Source organism: Plutella xylostella, chromosome 4 (genome assembly GCF_932276165.1).
Source record: "Plutella xylostella chromosome 4, ilPluXylo3.1, whole genome shotgun sequence".
Classification (NCBI taxonomy): Eukaryota; Metazoa; Arthropoda; class Insecta; order Lepidoptera; family Plutellidae; genus Plutella; species Plutella xylostella.
In genome coordinates this window covers 2,759,289-2,779,624 of record NC_063984.1, presented here as the reverse complement: position 1 = coordinate 2,779,624, position 20,336 = coordinate 2,759,289, and the positions used below count along the sequence as shown (strand labels likewise).

Below are 20,336 nucleotides of genomic sequence, written 5' to 3'. Positions count from 1 at the left end.
TCAATATTGTATCAGAAATTAATTTAACGCCATCTGTAGCTTAGACTGTGAATCAACTCTTATCTTATCAATTCAACCTTCCAACAGCCTGAACTAACGATCTATATCAAGCATAACATCAACTTTATTTTAGTAAGGCCAACAATAGTAAATGCTACTAACTGTTTTACAATTTAACAAACAAAAATGAAGATAAATTCAAACTCACAATTTAAAAGCCGAGAGAATTCAGTTTCATTGTTTGAATGAGAACAACAATTAACTTAACACAGCCTTAAAGTTAAGTTAATGAACTCTAACTATAATTTTAGTACTATCAAGTATTCACAGAGTGCGTTACTTGTGCTAAAAATATATTGCTGTTTAAACATACCAATAAACTTTGTAGATTCGATATAATAAATAATAAAACATTATATCCCAAGCAAATTACTTCAAAAACATGTCTTTACATAAAAAATAAAAATATTATGAAGTAAATAAGAAAATATTTATAACAAAGATGGCGTCGGCGCCGTCGGTAAAGCAGGGCCATAGTCGGCGGCCGGCGGCGGCGGCGGCGACACGCAAGCGGGACAGGTAGGTTAGGCTCTACGCTCCAACGCACTTGCAGGCTCCGAGCGCGCCGCGGCCGAGCGACGCGGCACTTGTCCCCAACGACACACGCCCGACGAAATGTACGAGCATCTGTGACCGGTGACCCAGTGCAGTGAATTACATCATACAGTGCATTCCAAGTGATCCCCAGTGCGACGATGTGGACGCGCAGCTGATCCCCCGACGCCAGGCGATTCCAGCGGATCAGCGGTGTTAACGGTAAATTTCGCCCGCACTTCCAACGTGACAGACAGTGACCTTTTGTTTACTCCGTTGATCAGGTGACCGAGTGTCAACGTCTGACTCTCTTCGAATGTAACGGGTAGGGTGGATGCTATTGGGGATATTAGTTTATGTTTCGAATAAGTGTTCAACTGTGTGCGGTGCGAGATTCCTTCCACGTCGGCCCGGCTCGTGTTTACCCGTGAATTATGACACCAGATAACTGATGTGTCGAGTGATGGCATCACACGTCACCGGTGGAAGAAAGCACCCACTTCACAAGTTGAGCTGAAGTTGTTACTAACAGAATTAGGCGCTGCATTTTACCGTTGAAAGAAAGTTAGAGAGTGTCTAATGTAAATATTCAGCGGCGTTCCCAATTTAATTCTAGTTAATAACGCTCGAGTCTTGTTGGATTCTACTTTTCATTAAGGTTGGGGCAGAACGTTGCACAAGCACCATCGAAAATAATAATAGGTATAATAGGTTGAAGTATACATAAACAAAATGTTCCGAAGATGTAAAGAACGCGCGGCGTGCTTGGACTCATCAGCTCATCACCGAGCGGGTTTAATTGGCTTATTATCTGAATGATAGGCGCTCCAAGTGCGAGAGATATTTGAGAAAGTTGTCGTCGCCAGAAATGAACATTCGTATGTGAATTTGGAAGAAACCAGTTTCGGAACTGGATACCTTCATTATCATTTGCGGCGACCGAGCGACAGACAGACACGGCTTATGTTTATGTATAGGTATCTAATAATGTCTAAGCGGCTAAATGCGACACGCAATGATACTAAATCATGAGAGACAAATTGATGAAGTGGTCATATAAACGTCATTGAGCATCAAGTATCAAGTGCGATCTGGAATCCGGTTTAAAATAAACACATACCGTAAATATTGGATTGAGCTCTCTCAACCAGCAGGCCACTCAAGAGCACCGCATAACTGGTCCAATTGTTTAAACAAATTTGAGCTTCTTTAAATAATAGAATTTATTTTTTTTTTTTTTTTTTTTATTTATTTAAGGATCACAAAACAGATAAGTTACACTTTTAAAAACAATTCAAGAACTAGAGTAAAATTATTGTAATGTGTACTTTCTAAATACATGCGACCACAACACGAGTAGGTAAGTAAAGAAAACTTAAATGTAAAATAAACAGACTTATTTAACTAAGTAAAGTAAACAAAAAAATAAGTGCCTTGTTTAGGTAAATTACTGTTAATAAAGTACCTATGTACTAGGTTTTTGTAGCTATATCTATAAACTAACTATAAACTTATAATTTAGAAACATGCGAAATTAATTGTAGTTAATTCAGAATTTTAGGGATTTTATGGCTGAAATAGAGGTGGAATATATATCAATATTATCTTTTAATTTATTATACAGTTCCATTGTTCGATACACAGGAGCATGCTGACCCATATTAGTTCTGGAGAATGGTAGGTCAAAAGGATTTTGCTTAACGACTCTGCCTTTGACTTTAGGTACGTTTAAGCGTATTGCTTGTAGAAGGTCGGGACAATCAATCATGCCATGCAATAGTTTAAATAGGAATATTAGATCATTACGGTCTCGTCGTTGTTTTAGTGTGTCCATTTTAAAGTAGTCCAGTCGTGTCGAGTATGAAGTAAGTGTGCGACATAAGTTTTGACTGTAAGATAAATGATACATAAAACGTTTCTGAACTTTTTCTAGCCTGTCACTGTGTATTGCGTACACGGGGTTCCATGCGGGGCTGCAGTATTCTAATATAGACCTGACGTAAGAATTGTAAAGTAGCTTTAATGTTTCGGGTTCACGAAATACTTTTGCTTTCCGAGTGACGAATCCTAGGACTTTGTTAGCTTTGGCGACTATCTTTTCTACATGAATGACAAGTTTATATGAGCAGTCGACTTGAACACCAAGATCTCGGGCGCTATAAACAGTTGGTAAGATTTCATTTCCGATTGAGTAGGTATATGCAGTTGGGGATCGCTTGCGGGTAAAATTCATTTTGAAGCATTTTGATGTATTTAGTTTCATATTGTTGTTTTTGCACCAGTTTGTTAGATTATCAATGTCTTGCTGTAGTTCATGACAGTCATTAATGTTATTAATAGTTTTATAAATTTTTAAATCGTCTGCGTATAGTAATGCTTTAGAGGTTCGGATGGATTTTAAGATGTCATTAATAAAAATAACGAAAAATAAGGGCCCCAAATGTGATCCTTGAGCTATTCCCGAAGATATTAAAAGTATTTTGGATTTATATCCGTTCAATGCAACAAGCTGAGATCGGTTATTTAAGTAGCTATTTACCCATCGCAGAAGAGATCCGTGTATACCGAGGTGAGATAGCTTGTCCAGCAACAGTCTGTGATCCACAACATCGAACGCTTTGCTGAAGTCGGTGTAGATTGTGTGCACTTCAAGCCCCGCGTCCAGTGCTGTCATGACGTCGTTAGATAACAAAGCAAGATTCGAAACGGTAGAGCGTTTGGGGAGAAATCCGTGTTGTTCATTTATTAAATAAGGTTTGACATGCCAATACAGTTTTTTTACTAAAATGGATTCTAATATCTTACTAGTAGCACAAAGGATAGAAATTGGACGGTATTTAGTAACGTTATCTGAGAAGCCTGATTTCGGTATAGGGACCACGTGAGCTAACTTCCATTTCTTTGGGAACTGGCCTAACTTAAGAGAGTGATTAAAAATGAGTGATAACGGTTTAGAAATGGTTTTTCTACAATGCTTTAAAAAATAAGGTGGTAGGCTATCCGAACCTGATCCCTTGTTGGCGTCTATTCTAGAGAGAGCCGCTTGTATTTCAGATTCGGATATAGCCACGGAGGAGAGACAGTGGTTTGCTATGTCATAGTTTATCTGCGCGGGTGTTATAGCAGTGGCAGGTTCAAACACAGAGTTAAAATATTCGCAGAAGATATCGCATATGTTTTGGCCTCCGGTGGCTACCTTTTCCCCGTATTTCATAGTCTGTGGAATTGAGTTACTATTTTTCTTAGTATTTTTAACAAAACTCCAGAAGAACTTAGGATTAGTTTTTATGTTTTTTTCTGTGTTTTCTTTATATTTAGCATAGCATAGTCGTGTGAGTTTATCGCAGCGGTTACGAAGCAAGTTAAAGGTAAGTTTATCCAGAGGATTGTTGTATTTTTTGTATTTACGATGATATTTGGATTTTTCTTGTAGTGCTTTTATTAGCGGTTTACTGTACCAAATGGGATAAATGGAGAATTTGCGGGTTTTCATTGGGACATGTGTTAAGAAGATGGTCTCTAGTGTTGAGTAGAAGTTATCTACGACTATATTTATATCTTGGTTGCCTTCTATTTCTAGTGCCGCGTACCAGTCGACGTGTTCAATTTTGTCATTTATCTCCGCGTAATTTGCTTTGTAAAAGTTGAAAGAAGTGGTGTGATTAGGCTGAAGTGTTTTCCTAGGTGTTATACGTACTGTTATATCCAATGGAGGATGGTGTATATCTATCACTGAGAGAGGTGATGAGCAGCGATCTACCTTTAAACATTCAGGTGAGTTGGTTAATACGAGATCCAGTGTACGATTTAATGTGTTAGTGATACCGTTACATTGCAAAAGGTTGTTGAAATTAATACAATCAATGACACATTTTTCAATTTGATTAGATGATGGCTCAGGGACATAATATAGTGTATCGGGTGACTGACCCCAGTTAGTTCTAGAAAGGTTGAAATCACCTACGATTAGGTTAAAAGAGTTTTCGCTGGTACGGTAATTCAAGGTGTGTGTTATATTTTGACATAATTCGTTGCTATATGTATGATTTAGTGGTGGGGGGTTGTAGGCTACACAAAGGTTTATGGTTGAGTACTGGTTAATTAGTTTGTTTTTTTTATTTACAGGTATTGAGAGCCAGATCAGCTCGCAATCACATTCAGATTGGATATTTGTCTCAGTGATAATCTCTTTACGGATTGCAATGAGCACGCCCCCGCCGTCAGTTTTGTTTCTAAAGTTAATTAAGGGTCTATCTCGTCTGTGTACAGTGTATCGCGTATCAATGAATTCATGGTCATAGACAGAGTCATTTAGCCACGTTTCAGTAAAAATGATTATATCGTAATCTGAAGAGAGAATGTTGGTTTTAATTTTATCGGTTTTTGTTCGCATACCTCTAAGGTTTTGGTAGTATACATTTAAAGAAGCCATTTCTTATGCAAAATATGAGTGTCTTATTATTAACAAAATATTATAACTTATAAACTATACAAGTAACCTATATTACAAATTATTAAGCATTTCTAAATTTTTTATTATAATGATAGGAGAGAAGTCGGTTTTGCGTACAAGAATTTGACCGTTACGAACCCAACAGTGCTTCAGTCCCCTTTCCTTGACAATGCGACGGGTAGCAGCATGGAGTGATTTGTTTACGGGCGATAGATGCTCAGAAACAAATATAAATCGTTTATCGCCTTGTATTCCCAGGTGAGACGTACTGAGTTTGTCCGAGTGTGGAGCCGACTTGTTGAAGACTTTAACAGCCGCGAGTAGTTCATCTCTGCATCTAGAGCTGGGCAGTTTAGCGATGATAGATCTCGGTCTGTCAGATTGTTTATTCATCTTGCTGATCCGGAAGCACGAACGTATATCATCATTGGCGAGATCGTACGAAACAGTGTGTGCAATTTTCTTTACCACTTCAATGATATTTTCGTTACGATTTTCTGGTACGCAGTCTATCTCCACATTACACTCACGAGCATGTTGTTCTACTGAGGCGACACGGTTAGTTAAGTCGGCTACTTTGATAGATAATACAGAGTTCTCATTTTTTAAGTTCTCAATGGTTTTTGTGGCTGTTTTGAGTTTAATGAGGACATCTTTTAGTTCAGCGGCTAAAAAGTCCGTAGCCTGAGTAAATTCAGTGCTCATCGTTTCAATAGTTTTCTTAAATTCACCCAGTATAGTTGTATGCATAGTTTTAATTATGAAGGACTGAAGTGAATTAATCTTCTCATCGATCAGTTTTTCTAAACTTTCCGCATTCATTTTGGTAAGTTGTTCAGAGCGGTCACAGTCCGCGTCCCGCAGCAATCAATAGTGTACCGATTAGGTAATTAGGTATAATACGCAGCGAGTCCCGAAGTGTAAGCAAGTTACCTGCCAGTTAAATTATAATAGCGGTATGTTGGTCGTCGCTAGAGTGAGGCTGTGTCCAGAACGTCGTAAGCGCCATGCAAAACGCGTCGCTTACGCGTTTCGTTCGGAGGGATTGACTAACCTTATTATTCACTGTATGTCACGCTCTGCGGTATTTAATTCTTCTTAAAACACTTGTAATTAGTAATTTTTACCAAATATTGTTTTTGATATTTGTAAAATTGCACTTATATTTGTTATTTCACTTTCTTAAAATTGGGTAATACTTTTAGTTTACTAGTTAATGATTATAAATCACGAGTAGAAGTAAAACGTGTTGCACGTCTTCGGAGTCGGGTAAGTCTAATAAAGCCATAAATAGTAAACAAACGTACCATAAAGTGCTACGAAAATATGTGGCCTGGTTTCGTAGCACCTTCATTCGCATATTTACCCCCATACAAAAGACATCAACGCAGGACAAGAACTTACATTTTGGAAGATCAATTTCGTCCGCATATATTTTTTGGAAATCATCTATGTACTATTATAGAAATAAATTGAAGTAAATATATATTATATAAAAGAAGATTAGTTTACTAAATTGGTACAGACACACACGCAAAGTAAAGAGTATAATACACTTTGTGAGTCTTCTATTTTACACCATTATTTACGGCTATTAAATCCTTGTTGCTTTACAAATCGGCCAACCTTTAGAACTCGTTATAAATCCAGCCAGCTCCTGCATACTTCTCGTTTTTATCCTTTTGTTATGTTTATGCTGTTCTGCCTCAATCATGGCTGTGGTAATTAAAAATAACCTTTAAGGCTTTGGGTGTGGAACTTTATATTAAATAGCGGCGTTTAAAATATGCAAATTATAAAAAATGAGTGCCTAGATGTGTTTCCTGTGAAGAAATGAGTTGATATTTTATTATTACATAAATCGTAGACGCTTTGAAATTGTGTATGGAATTGAATTTTAAGTATAGCATATAGATATGAAAATAAACACTCTTAAAATTAAGTACCTTTTATATGCATTCGTCAAACTGTAAGAAAACATTTAAAATCTACAGCCAAAATTACAAAATGCTATTTAACCATTTCCTAATGCCTATAGCAAAAAGTTACGAAGGTATACCTAAATATTTAAAAACGATCCTTAAGTATAATTTAATTCATCAGTCATACAGAATAAGAATAAATAAATACGTGCTTACTCTATGTACAAGCACAGAAAAACAAGAAATTATTATACAACATTCGTTACAGTAAATTTAGCAGTTTTACTTTCTCAACAATGATACCCCAATTTGCCCTAAAGGCATTACGCGAAAGCAGGCCCATGGAACGCGGCAAGAATTTTATAATGTTTAAAATGGTTCCGTCGGACAATTTGTGATTCCACACGAATAATACTTTCACTTCTGAAGGGTCCCAATGTAAGGTCAAGAACTCAAGGTGAGTTTTGTCCATCAATGAACTTGAATAAAACATCTGCAGTCACGCTTGTAGTTCAGATTGAATTATTTAGAAAGCCATTTATTGGCAAATAATTTCGTTTCTCCGATCCGGCTCGATCCGGCCATTTTTGATGCGGTCTTTTAATAGACAAAATTATAGATACTTGTTAGATCAGTTTGGCAAACAAGTTTTATATTCATAACATAACCGTATCAAAACATTAGAATGATATGCGAGTAGGTAGGTAGGTACTTTCCTCCATATAAAAATATTTTGTGGTACAGTTTTTATTTCAATAACTTATTTTTGTTGAACCAGCGCTCCCTAGTGGTTAAACTGCTTTAGTTGTTCTTTAGCGTTTAAATTTCCGTTCTGTTAATAAGTTGGACAAAAAAGATGCAGTTTGCATACGTTTGGGCAGCTGCTTTGTAGAGACTTTCCCCATTGTATTTCAGCTGGCGGTCAAAACGTTTTGAGTTATAGTCGTGTGCTCATAAACCTTACAAGTTTCAGAAAGTGCATAACAATGCAATACAAGAAACTAGAAAATTTACAGTTTGTACCTCAGAACCATAGACTAATATATACCAAACATCTCATTTATTTTTCGGTCAGCATTATAAGATAAAGCTCAAAACCATGTTATTAAGATGTTAAATTATCTTTGGTTTGCTAAGTTATTATGAGTAGAGGCTTTCCTTCTAGTTTCACTTTTTTCCACGTATCATTTTAAAGCTATGGCATTAGAAAGCATAGTTTGAGGCATGTCGGAACTTACAAGTTAGGAAGTTGCAACTGTTTTTACGACACAGCTATTACTTAAGTATTTACTGTCAAATACATACCGAGAAAATCTTTACTGGCGATTACTATCATAATGACCATTAGTATGTTAACTGCCTCTGTGGTCTAGTGGTAGAAGCTTCGCTTCATGGCCCAGAGGTCCCGGGTTCGATTCCCGGGTGGGACCATCAATTTGTGTTTCTAAATTTTGGTTCTAAGTTTGGTTAGGACATAGAAGGCTGATTACCTGATGTCCGAAACAGTGAAACGATCCATGCTGTCGGATGGGCATGTAAAGCAGTCGGTCCTGCGCCTAGCTCTCTCCAGTCGTGTCGGTCAATCCGTCCCATTGGGTTATGAGAGTGATGGAACAGAGAGTGCTCCTGTGTACTGCGCACACATTTGCGCACTATAATCTACTCCTGCGTAGATGGCTGATCTCAAATGAGATTGGCCGCCGTAGTCGAAATTCGGCTAGGAGAACATTATTATTTAGTATGTTAATATACCTACCTATGCGCTTGTAGTTTAAAGTAAGTATGTAACTTCAGCTTTTCCGCAGAGCTATCCCTACTACGCCTCAATACATTTTAGCATTTGGTAGGTAAAGGTATACGAATAGGTAGTTACGATATGTACTTATGTAGATAGATTTTTCTAGAAAAAATCTAGAACCTTAAACATTTTAATAACCAGCATTGTGCTTATAGAAAAATTACATAATAAACAGTATATTATACAAAAAACATACGATTTCTGACTACATTGGCATAATTAACCAGAACTTTCTCTACTTACATTTACTTATATCAACTAATAAGTATCCTAGTTATAGAATTAAGTATACATCAAAACTTATGAAAATTCGATACCATCAAAGCTTGAGTATCATTTAAGATAAACAAGTGAACGTTTAGTGTCATATTATTTAGCGAGAAATCAGCATTGTGGCAAGTACGGTAATAACGTACGCAATTACTGCGAACTCACTGCGTGCGACGGACAAATGAACATGATTGCCGGCGCCGGCTTTCACTGTCGCATAGCCATGAAATTCATAACCCTGCACTTTGGTATCTCACTGCAGATCCATCGAACGTAGGCCGCCCTAGGCAGCCAAAACATTGCCAAACAGAGGAAATAAGTCGTGTATAAGCGATTTTTGGCAAAGTCGTATGGGATGTCGTTTGCAGATATGCATCTGATAGGTTGATTACTAAGGTGCGATCATTTGCACCTGAATCCGCTTAATTCTATATTGATGATGATACTTGCATTTCCTTCCCCATTGTGGTGATATTAAATGCTATAGTAGGTATTTATAGAAGTCAATGTCCAGCGGCCGCAATGATTTTCGATTGGCTACGCGGTGCAGGAGGGTTATTCTATGATCATGAAATACGAACGAACGAGAGCTGTCGTGCAATCGGCACGTTTAATACAACAAGATAGAGCCGTGGCTCGTGCAGCAGCGCTCTGAAACTTATGTCATATAGCTGTTTCGCTTTAAAAAGTTTTCCCGTGGGAATTCCAGGATAAAAAGTAGCCTATATTCTTTCTCAGGGTCTAGACCATATGCATACCAAATTTCATTCAAATCCGTTCAGTAGTTTTGGCGTGAAAGAGTAACGGACACAGTTACTTTCGCATTCTTAATATTAGTTAGGATGAGTGACCCCCCATGAAGGCGTGCGGCTGCGCATACGGATCACACTTCGTGATTCAATGTGTCGTCTAATTGTGTTGCTGGAATTTTAATTAGTTTTATCTCAGGGGATCTGTGAAATGGTTGTTATTGAAGGTTGTTCAGTGCATACAAATGTGTATGATTTGGTTAGGAAGTGGGTGGTGGTGTTAGTATGATGAATGAGGAGAACGTAGTACTAGGTCAATACATAAACCTAGATAAGGAATTAAAGTTCATAACTCAGCTATATTTCTAATACCAGTTAAATAAATTCTGCACAATTTTAGACCACTGGAATGGATTATCTTACTTAACTGAAAAACGTAAAATAAAATTCTTTAATTCTTGTCTCAAATTAATAATTTGAAAATAGGAAAGTAACATGGTAAACCTGTGCTTGAAATATTTTTTGATAGGTAATAATGTAAGTAATGTGGCCTTTAGATATATGTATTTACAAACTATGTAAATCTATAGTTAACTATGATTACTCTTGGTAGCTAACTTTATTCGTGTCACAGTCGGATGTAGAACGCCTGCGAGGAAGCCTTATGAATGAACACCAGTGCAAATCAATAGTTACTATACGTACTATGCTATGTCAACTTACAAATAGGTCTTAAATAGGTACACGGTATTATTGTTACTGTATTAAGTACTAATGTTCCTTGGTTACGGTAACTGTGAACAACATTGAATGTAATCTGGAGATTACAAATGAGGTAAATGGATAAACAAATCATAGTAAATTATAAAGGAAAATTATGATTATGATCTTTGCTCTTGAGAGTATAAATAATAATAATAAATAAAATCTTTATTTCAAAGAAAAAGGTACATATTGTCTTAAGATTAATTTTAACACTAGTAATTTTTGTAAATACATTTTAGAATATAATGGCCGCTTCCGTCACCTATACTAGGATAACCTGTGTTATAGGCGACGGTCCTTTCCATTAAAAACAATTGTGACTTGGAACTATTGTTATATGAGTGCGTACACACCTAAATCTAGACAAAGACAAATTTGGAAATGAAAAAAAAAACAAGTAACATATAATTTACAATAGTTACTAATTATTTAACAATTGCAAGCAGTTCTTCAGTGTCAACGTAAGACAATGATTTTAGGTAATGACTTAACAATATTTTACAATTATGAGTAGTGGTTGAATACATGCTAATTTTTTTATTTATCCTATTATATAAAAAACTTCCCAAAAAACAGAAAAATCTCTGAGCAAACTGAGTCCTAAATCCTGAGATAGTAAATATATTATAATTACGGCGTACTAGTTGGCCTACACTTCGATCAGATGGACACTTGTGTTTGCGAAGTATTACCTGAAGAATAAAAAGCTGTCGAACAGTTAACACATCCGCAACCTGATACAGATCTACTGTAGGAAAACGATATGGCTTACATAAGCTTACTTTAAGCACAGCACGTTGTGCTCGTTCTAGCTCAAGAAGATCTGTCTTCGCGGCACCACCCCAGACCAGAACACAATAAGAAATTATGGATTGACATAATGTATAATAGAGCATTTTTAATATATTTGTACTAGCTACATGCCGAATATTTTTGAAGACCGAAATAAGTTTTCTTACTCTTGATGTCATCATAGTGATATGTTCTTTAAAATTAAGTTGATTGTCTATAATGACACCCAGATACTTTATACTATTTGCTCTAAGTAATTCTTCACAGTTGCACTCTGAAAGGTTTGTACTACTAAGGCATAGCGAACTATGTGCCTTTAGACTTAGAGCATCGGTAACGGGGTTTGGTTGGGTTGAAGATCTTATACTAAATGTGAGGTATAAATATGACAAAACCTTCAATGCTATGCAATAAGTGGTAGTATGGCTAGTCTTTGTCAAGAGTTTTTGAGATAACTGTTTCACAGAGTCTGCCTACTGTAATCCAAATCCGCCATCCTTTCAGCCTTTATGACTAATCCTCCTGCTTTTCATAGAATCAAGTGAGTGATTCTGTTAAAAACATCGATAGCTTCATTGACTTATATATCATTACATAGTTCTTTGATTTATCTCAATGACAAATATATTTTTTATGAGATTCAGCTTTGAGCCTATAATTAACATTTAACAGATTCTTTTAGCAGATCAGCAATAGCGGTTGTATAGGAGTGTGAGTGTCGATTAGCCAAGGCTCATTACGACGTGATATACTTACAAAATGTTTGGATAGTTGAAATTCTAGCCAATCTAGGTACTAAATTTAATATATAGTATCGCCATAAATATACTTATCTAAATATTCGTCGTATTTGATTATTAACTAACTAACTATCTGATTTCTAAGAAAATTACTCAGCACCTAACTCAATAAGAATAAATATAAGTTATCCCTTTCCGACTCCAAGAACTGCTGAGCGGCATTCTTGCTTGATAATTAACGTGTCTCCACCACCGCCCACCAGCGAGACTTGAGCCCTGAATACTCGAAGCCTTCCTCATAATATCCCCTTTAATTACCAGGGACGAGGGGCGAGGGAGGTCTAGTAAAAGAGGTCGTAAGTATGACACAGAGTGTTGTGCACACAGAACGTCACGCGTTGCGGATTCACTGTTGACACAAGCTATTGTCGACTTCTCGCAAGTGTTTGAAGATAGATTTAAAAATAACTATAACAGCCTTTGTCAAAACAAGTGAGAAAAGGCTAGCTCATTCGGGGCTTAGATAGGTGTTGGTTAGGTAAAGTTTGCATTCGCCGAATTAACTTCTGAATGTTGTATGAAAAGAATACTAATATTACCCATGAGTTTTATTTCAAATGATTGGAAAATAGATAATAACAAATACATACATATTTAAGTACCAGTGTTCAATAAACAGGTATATTTTCCCCAAATTCTCTTGCGGAAAAATTCGCAAATGCCGTCACGGACAGCACAGCAAGTGTGTCAAATAATCGTCGACTCGACCTGCGCCGGCGCAGAATACAAAGTAGACATTTTTTCGGTCCCGCTGACGAGGCTTATCAGACGATCTTCTCATTAGTACACACCGTCGGCCTTGGCCGGCATATCACCCAGATTTCTTTTTCATGCGACAGTTTGGTACATTTTTTTACTGTCGTTTGATTAGTTTGTATAGTAAAATTGTTTGAAGATGTCGAGTTTCGAGCGATATGTAAACAAAGAGTGGGACGCCCCTTGTCCCACTACTGATACTGGTGTAACCGATGAACTTCTACATGTACTAAGCTGGTAGTGCAGTGTTGTGGTGCTCCAGGAATGAGGCACATGTCCATCGAATGATATAACCTAATCTAATAAATTGAAACGACTAGCGGCTGTTCAAAAACTGACAACAATGCAATCAATGTACTAATGAGCGTTTCGTTTCACCACACATGTTAAAAAGGACGGTCGTTTCCTGTCACTTCCCGCTAGGAAACGCTCCATTCATGCGTGCCATTACGTTAAACAAACTGTTAACGGAACGCAACAATATGTCCGATATCAACAACAACACGATAGGCTTACGTATTTTTTAAAGAAGTTTTTGCTGCTTGTGAACACAATTTTGCAATCGGTTATAAATAGGTGATCGACAGATTGAAATTTTAATGAATTATATATCGACAAGTCGATTAATACGTCAAGTTTTTCATTACAATGCATAGTAATTATCGGCATTTTTATAGGAGCTGTAAGAACAGTGGAGACTGCTATCGTTGATTTGCACCCAACTGTCTCATCTTTTTAATATTCTTCAATGTTTTGAGGGATCTAAAAGAAAAAGACATTCCATTTTCAAATTCAACTTCCAGCATAGCACGACGCGTCCACATCTTTATAACCTCCTTCGGATAACGGAGGTTTTTCTTCGTTTTTCCAGCCAGCACTCGGTAGTGTTGCCAACCTAAGGGGCCGAACTGTAGGGCTGATGCACCGAGATATGGCACGGGCCTCCTGAACCGTGGAGCCACGCTCCAGCGCGTATTGCAGCTGACAGCCGGCAGCTTATGCCATCTTGTGCAATGCATTTGGGTGATGGATGACTTCGGATGCTAGTCGCTGTTTAGTGTCGTGGATTTTACGCCGCTTGGGACATAGTAAACTACAGATGTGAAGATTTTAAAGTTTATGGATTTAAGATGTTATGTATGAAAAAAACTTAGCTAGCTAAATACGACTGTTCATTTCATGGCATATCGTTCAATTAACCACAATTTATTAATGATACCAGTAATGTAAAAAATACACAATCAAATCATACCTCAGACAGAACTCTCTTCATACCAACTAGGTACCAACATGACATTAAATTCCAATGACAAAGCTAAACCCAGCCGGTTCGGGGAACCCTATGCGATGGACGACTCGACTGTATACAACATTGAATTCAATGAACAAAACGGGATATATGGACAGTCCTAGCGCAGTCTGCGCTCGTACTTTCGCCGTTACATAGCGGATCTGTCCAGTCTAGTGCATGCCACTCTCGGGCGAATACGGATATCGAATGCAGTGGCATCCACTGTTTTTTTCTAGATTCTGTGCGGCCAGTATCACTAGGCGCGCACTAAGCACTCTGATAGTTCGAAACCTCCTTGCAAGAACTGTGCGAATGTTTTTTTTTATTGTCTTTTTATGGCCAGTATTAAATGAAAAATAAAAATATGTTTATGAACTGAATGGAATGTCCCAACGAGTAATTAATTGTCTTTGTGATTGCGTAACTTCCAATGATGTGTGATTATTGAGTACATGATCGATATGTGCATTAAAAACCTCAATATTAATTGTCTTATTTAATGCTGGTATCTTTGTTGGACTATCGAATTAAATAGGTTCGTGGCTCATAGTCTTGTAATCTGATGCAGAAATAACAGAGAAAAGGCAAAATATTATACAGAATCATATTAAGTAGGTAGCTTTGACTACAAATTACCCGGTCCAACGTTAGCATGGGCCGAGTATGGCCCTGATATTATACTTAAGAAACAGTTCGTGCAACCATTTCTATTGTTTTTAGAGGAACAGCATTTAGATCATTGTTCCAGATTCATGCTGTTTTTGCGAGGTTATTCTGTTCGTTTTAGCAGAAAATGGCACTTGAAAATGCTATTCTGATTGTGATGACGATAATAGATGAGCACGATAGGAAAAACATAACAAGCCAATAAGTCTTCTTAGCAAGTCGTCGTTCTTAGTGACTACAGTAGACCTAGAGTAGTGATGAAAGAATTAGCCAGTTAGATTAGTTTTCAGTCGCTTGTTCAGTAGGTGACGTCCGCCTGTGGGATTACCATTATCAACGTCTCTCTCCTTCTATCTCTCTCTCTGTCTTACGTTGATTACGAGTATTTGGCCCAATTTTATACCTAGACGGTAAATTTTATGCGATTCCTTGACGTTAAAATGTGCCCTTGTGGGCATTCCCGATTCCGGGATAAACTTGCAAACCACGATTTCCAATTCATAAAAAGTATCATTCACAGATCTAAGAAACATCACGTTCCGTACATAAATCCTTGCCATAGAACAGTCAAATAGTAAATTTTACTACACAAATACATTCCACATACTATTATGTACAGTGGAGATGTACGGCAGCTAGATAAAGCACTTCCGGTGCTGAGTTCCGTCGCGCACGTGCTCATTATGGCGGGGAATGGGCGCGCACGCATTACTACTCTGTGGTGGTACTTGACAGGTTCACTGCTCTGTGACTCTATAAATAAAATAAAAATAAATAAATAGTCATTTATTTCTATGGTTTTAAGGTCACCAGTTTATGGGTCCGTAGAGTAATAGCCACAAAAGGTATACTTCCTTATTCGTAGATTCGTTATGTACTTATATCTGTCTAGGTTCTAGGAAATGCATGCGTTTATTCGAGCCCCTCATGTATTTACAGACACATTTCGGTGGCGATCCTAAAGGCACCATACAATAATTTATTTAGTTAGTAATGAACTAATAACTAATAAACAGGTATATGTCAGCAGATTTAGTTGAAAATATACAACAAGTATGTAGGTACGCTATTTAATCATCTCGGTATTCCGACGAAGCTCGCGGGGAAAATCTATAGTAATCAACACTATCGTCAGCTAGAATTAATGTGACGCTGTTCACATATTCACTATAAAATTCAACGACAAGAATATTTTATGTAAAACTTCATATTATTCAATTTAGAAGACGACTTTCTCTACATCAGTGAGACCACACCTGCTCATCACGTCACGCCAGATTTCGCTTCACCATTTCATTAGGGCTCCCGATAACAATACCGACAAAAAACAATGAAAGCAAAATCAACAATGGCAATCTACTACACTTTAGACGCAACAATACCATTCAAATATTAATCTTATTACATGGTCTGAGAGTGGCTATTTCGAGATATTCACCTGATGCTGTGCCATGTAGGACGGCCTTCACCTCACAAGCTTGCAGCATAACACTTATTTTAATACAATAAGTGTAAATAAAGCAAGTGTTCCGAGAACAATGGTGGTGTATGCGGCTCATAAAGACCTGTCTGCTATCCATTAAGGTTCTTAAAGTTAATTATGGGGTTCTTTATTAAGGTAATTGTAATGACGATAGTGAATTAATAGATAGGGGCGGGTGGAATTAAGAACTTAATTGTAGAAATATTAGCAGGCAGAAGCTTAGTTTTTTTATGTGTACTGGTATATTTTCTTTGTGTTGATGAGGTGGTTTCTCCACACTCCAGAAAAGTAGACAGTAATTTACGTTGGGCACCTTTATCTATTGTAGGAGGTTATTGTAGGGGAACCCCAGCCGTAAATACCGTAATTGACCTCTGAGGAAGGCCATTATGTCTTTATTAATCGATGGTAAAGTCATTAAAAAGGCTTCCACTGAAATACCAACGCGTTGTCCTTTTAGCTAGCCAAAGGCCCGCATTAGCTAAGTTTTAACACCTTTTTTGACGACGACAGCAAATTTGTATTAGATTATACATATTTCTGCTGTCTGTGTCAAAAAAAGTTTTTTTTTATTATTTTCTCTTGTAAGTTGTAATGTATAATCTAATAGCAAATTTATTATTTCCAGATCGTGCCGGTGACCACATGCCGTCGACACCATGGTGATCGTTACCAGGGTATGTTACTACATTAAATTACCTAATGGCGAATAAATAACTATGTATAATATATACCTACCTATAGTTACCCTACATTCACAATCTGTGTTGAAATCATCAAACAAATCGAATCAGTCCATCTGTCGCAGGCATCTGGTTTAGAAAAGATACTATATGACAATGATATTGATATCGTTCTACTTCAAGAGACACATGCGGCCAACGAAATAGAACTCGCTAGGAGAGGAGATATAGCTGGCTATAATTTAGTCGCTGCAACCTACCATGCGCAGTATGGCACAGCAACCTATGTGCATCAATCAATTATACAATCATCTTCTGTTATTAGTAATAGCATAAATGACGAAAATATTGCAGTAACGTCGATCGAGCTGGGTGAAATTAAGATCTGTAATGTCTATAAACCACCAAAAAGCCGCTGGCCCAATCCGGCTTTACAAGAACTAAGTCACCCTTCCATATACATGGGAGACTTTAACAGCCACCACACCAGCTGGGGTTACAGAGCCATTGATGACAATGGTAAGAATATAAGTGACTGGGGCGACATAACAAACTCATTCCTTGTGCACGATAGCAAAAGTAGAGGCTCGTTTAAATCTGCTCGCTGGGGTAAAGAATATAATCCAGACCTGGTTTTCACCTCAAAAGATCCAGAAAATCGCCCAGTACCAGCTTGTAAAACCATACTACCCGATTTTCCTAAAAGCCAACACCGACCTGTCATCTTGGAAATAGGACTGAAAATACCCATCATCCCGTCCTATCCAGGCCCGCGATGGAACTTCCAAAAAGCTAACTGGACCCAATACAGAGACAAACTAGACGAATGCATAAGATGGATTGAGCCCAAGCCAGAAAACTACCACAGGTTTAAGAAGTTGCTTATGGCTGTCGCGAAACAATCTGTTCCCCGTGGCTATAGGAAACAGTATATCCCGTGCTGGAATGAAAGTACTGAAGAATTATGGAATGAATTTAATAGAACTGGCGAAAGCTGCACCGCTTACGAACTCATGAAATCCCTGGATGATGCGCGTCAGGAAAAGTGGGAAAAAATGGTGGATGGCATGAATTTCACGCACTCTAGTAAAAAAGCATGGCACACTCTACGAAGGCTAACAACAGGACAAACACCCAAAAAATGTCAACCCCAAGTTAACCCAAATGACATAGCGAGTCGGATGGTCCACCTTTCAAAAGCACCAAACTACAAACCTCACACACGTCAAATCCTCCAGAAGCTAAAGGCAGAAAAATCCCAGGCAAATAACAACGATGACTACAGCGGCCCCATTAGCATCGCCGAAATCAAAATTGCGATTAACCACATTAAAATGGATAAGGCCTGTGGAGATGATGGCATTTTTCCCGAGTTTCTGAAACACTGCGGCCCTCGCACACAGTCGTGGCTTGCGGCTTTCTTCACAAACATCATGAGATCTGGAAAAATACCCGCAGAACTGAAGCGATCCAAGATAATCGCCATACTAAAGCCTGAAAAGCCGGAAGACAGACCTGACAGTTACCGACCCATTGCACTGCTAAGCATTGTCTACAAGCTTCTCGAACGCCTAATATATAACAGAATCTCCGATGAAATCAACGAGAAGATTCCACAGGAACAGGCAGGATTTCGACCAAAGCGTAACTGCTGCGATCAAGTTCTTGCCTTAACGACCCATATAGAAAGTGGTTTCCAGAGCGGAGTGAAGACATCAGTTGCATTTGTGGATCTTACTGCCGCATATGATACTGTTTGGCGACAGGGACTGCTCTACAAATTCCTGAAAACCATCCCATGCATGAGGCTATACAGACTGCTGGAAGACGCGCTCACGAACCGGCCATTTCAAGTCTTTCTGGGGGACAGCTCTAGCCACAGAAGAGTCTTAAATAATGGGCTACCACAGGGTTCAGTGCTGGCACCACTACTTTTCAACCTATACATACACGACCTTCCAAGTACCACCTCGCAGAAATTCGGCTATGCAGACGACCTTGCACTTGCGACCCACAGCATAAAAGCTTTGAAGCTACTGAGGTAATACTGGAGCAAGATTTAAAGGAAATGGCAACATACTACCGAAACTGGCGTCTCTGTCCTAGTGCAACAAAAACAGAAGTCTGCTGCTTCCATCTCTGCAATAAGCAAGCCGATAGAGAGCTTAAGGTGAGTTTCCAAGAAACCATCTTGCGACACAATTTCTACCCCAAGTACCTGGGGGTAACCCTGGATAGAAGTCTCACCTACAAACATCACCTGGAGAAGTTGGCAGGGAAACTAAAGAGCAGGAATAACATCATCCAAAAACTAACAGGCACGACATGGGGAGCAAACGCTGCATGCCTTAAAACCTCCACCATGGCTCTGGTGTACTCAACGGCTGAATACTGTGCGCCTGTGTGGAAGAACAGCACACACGTCCCGATGGTGGATGTCCAGCTGAACCACTCAATGAGGCTTATATCAGGCTGCCTAATGCCCACCCCTGCATATTGGCTCCCGGCCCTGAGCCACATTGCCCCACCCCATATTCGCCGTGAAGCCTGCCTCAACCGTGAGATGGTTAAGATCCTAGGAAACCCTACCCTGCCAATCAACGAGGATCTTGAGCCCTTAAAAAAGACACGGCTTAAGTCACGTCACCCTCCTGCCAAGAGCTTCCACACATACAACCCTTCGTGGAAAGCTGGCGATGCGTGGAGAAGTGAATGGAGCGAAAACCCACCATCTCGCAAACTATTTGTACCAAGCACAACCCAACGCCCAGCTGGCTTCTGTGAACCGCGGAGTGTCTGGTGCCGACTTAACCGCCTGCGAACAGGAGTAGGCAACTGTGCATACCTCTGGCATAAGTGGGGGTGGAGCGAGTCAGCAGCTTGCGAATGCGGACACCCACAGCAGACCATAGACCACATCGTCTTCGAGTGTCCTATCACAAAATATGCCGGACCTGCCGATGACTTCACCAACCTCACCAGCAGCGCTACTGCATATTTAAATAATTGTAGTTTTTAGTGACCTGTATAAATTCTTATTTTAATATTGTTTTGTGTAGCCAGTGGAGCCATACGATAAATAAATAAATAATCTGGTTTAATCTCCTGTTTGATTGAACCGCTAGCCCGTTCATTGGATGACGCTACTCAGTTGAATGACTAAAGAACAACTCGTCAAGTGGTTGACTGTAACGTCCAACGTCTTGACTGAACGTTATTCAGCGAAGTCGTTAAATGGGATATAGTATAGCAACTTTGTAATGTCTGGTTAGGATGAACATAACCAGACAAGAGTCAACAAAATAGACTATGTT

At 38.5% G+C, this 20,336-nt stretch overlaps 1 protein-coding gene across 1 annotated transcript in view; it reads left to right on the top strand.

Annotated features, from left to right (window-relative positions):
- The first annotated feature begins 588 nt into the window (after positions 1 to 588).
- LOC105386920 (myosin-VIIa) overlaps positions 589 to 20,336 on the top strand; it is a 38,475-nt gene continuing 18,727 nt past the window's right edge. The window contains exons 1-2 of the mRNA XM_011557574.3: positions 589 to 816; positions 16,968 to 17,016. Coding sequence (XP_011555876.2) covers positions 16,999 to 17,016 — 18 coding nt within the window. The 5' untranslated portion in view covers positions 589 to 816; positions 16,968 to 16,998. The remainder of the gene's footprint in view (positions 817 to 16,967; positions 17,017 to 20,336) is intronic.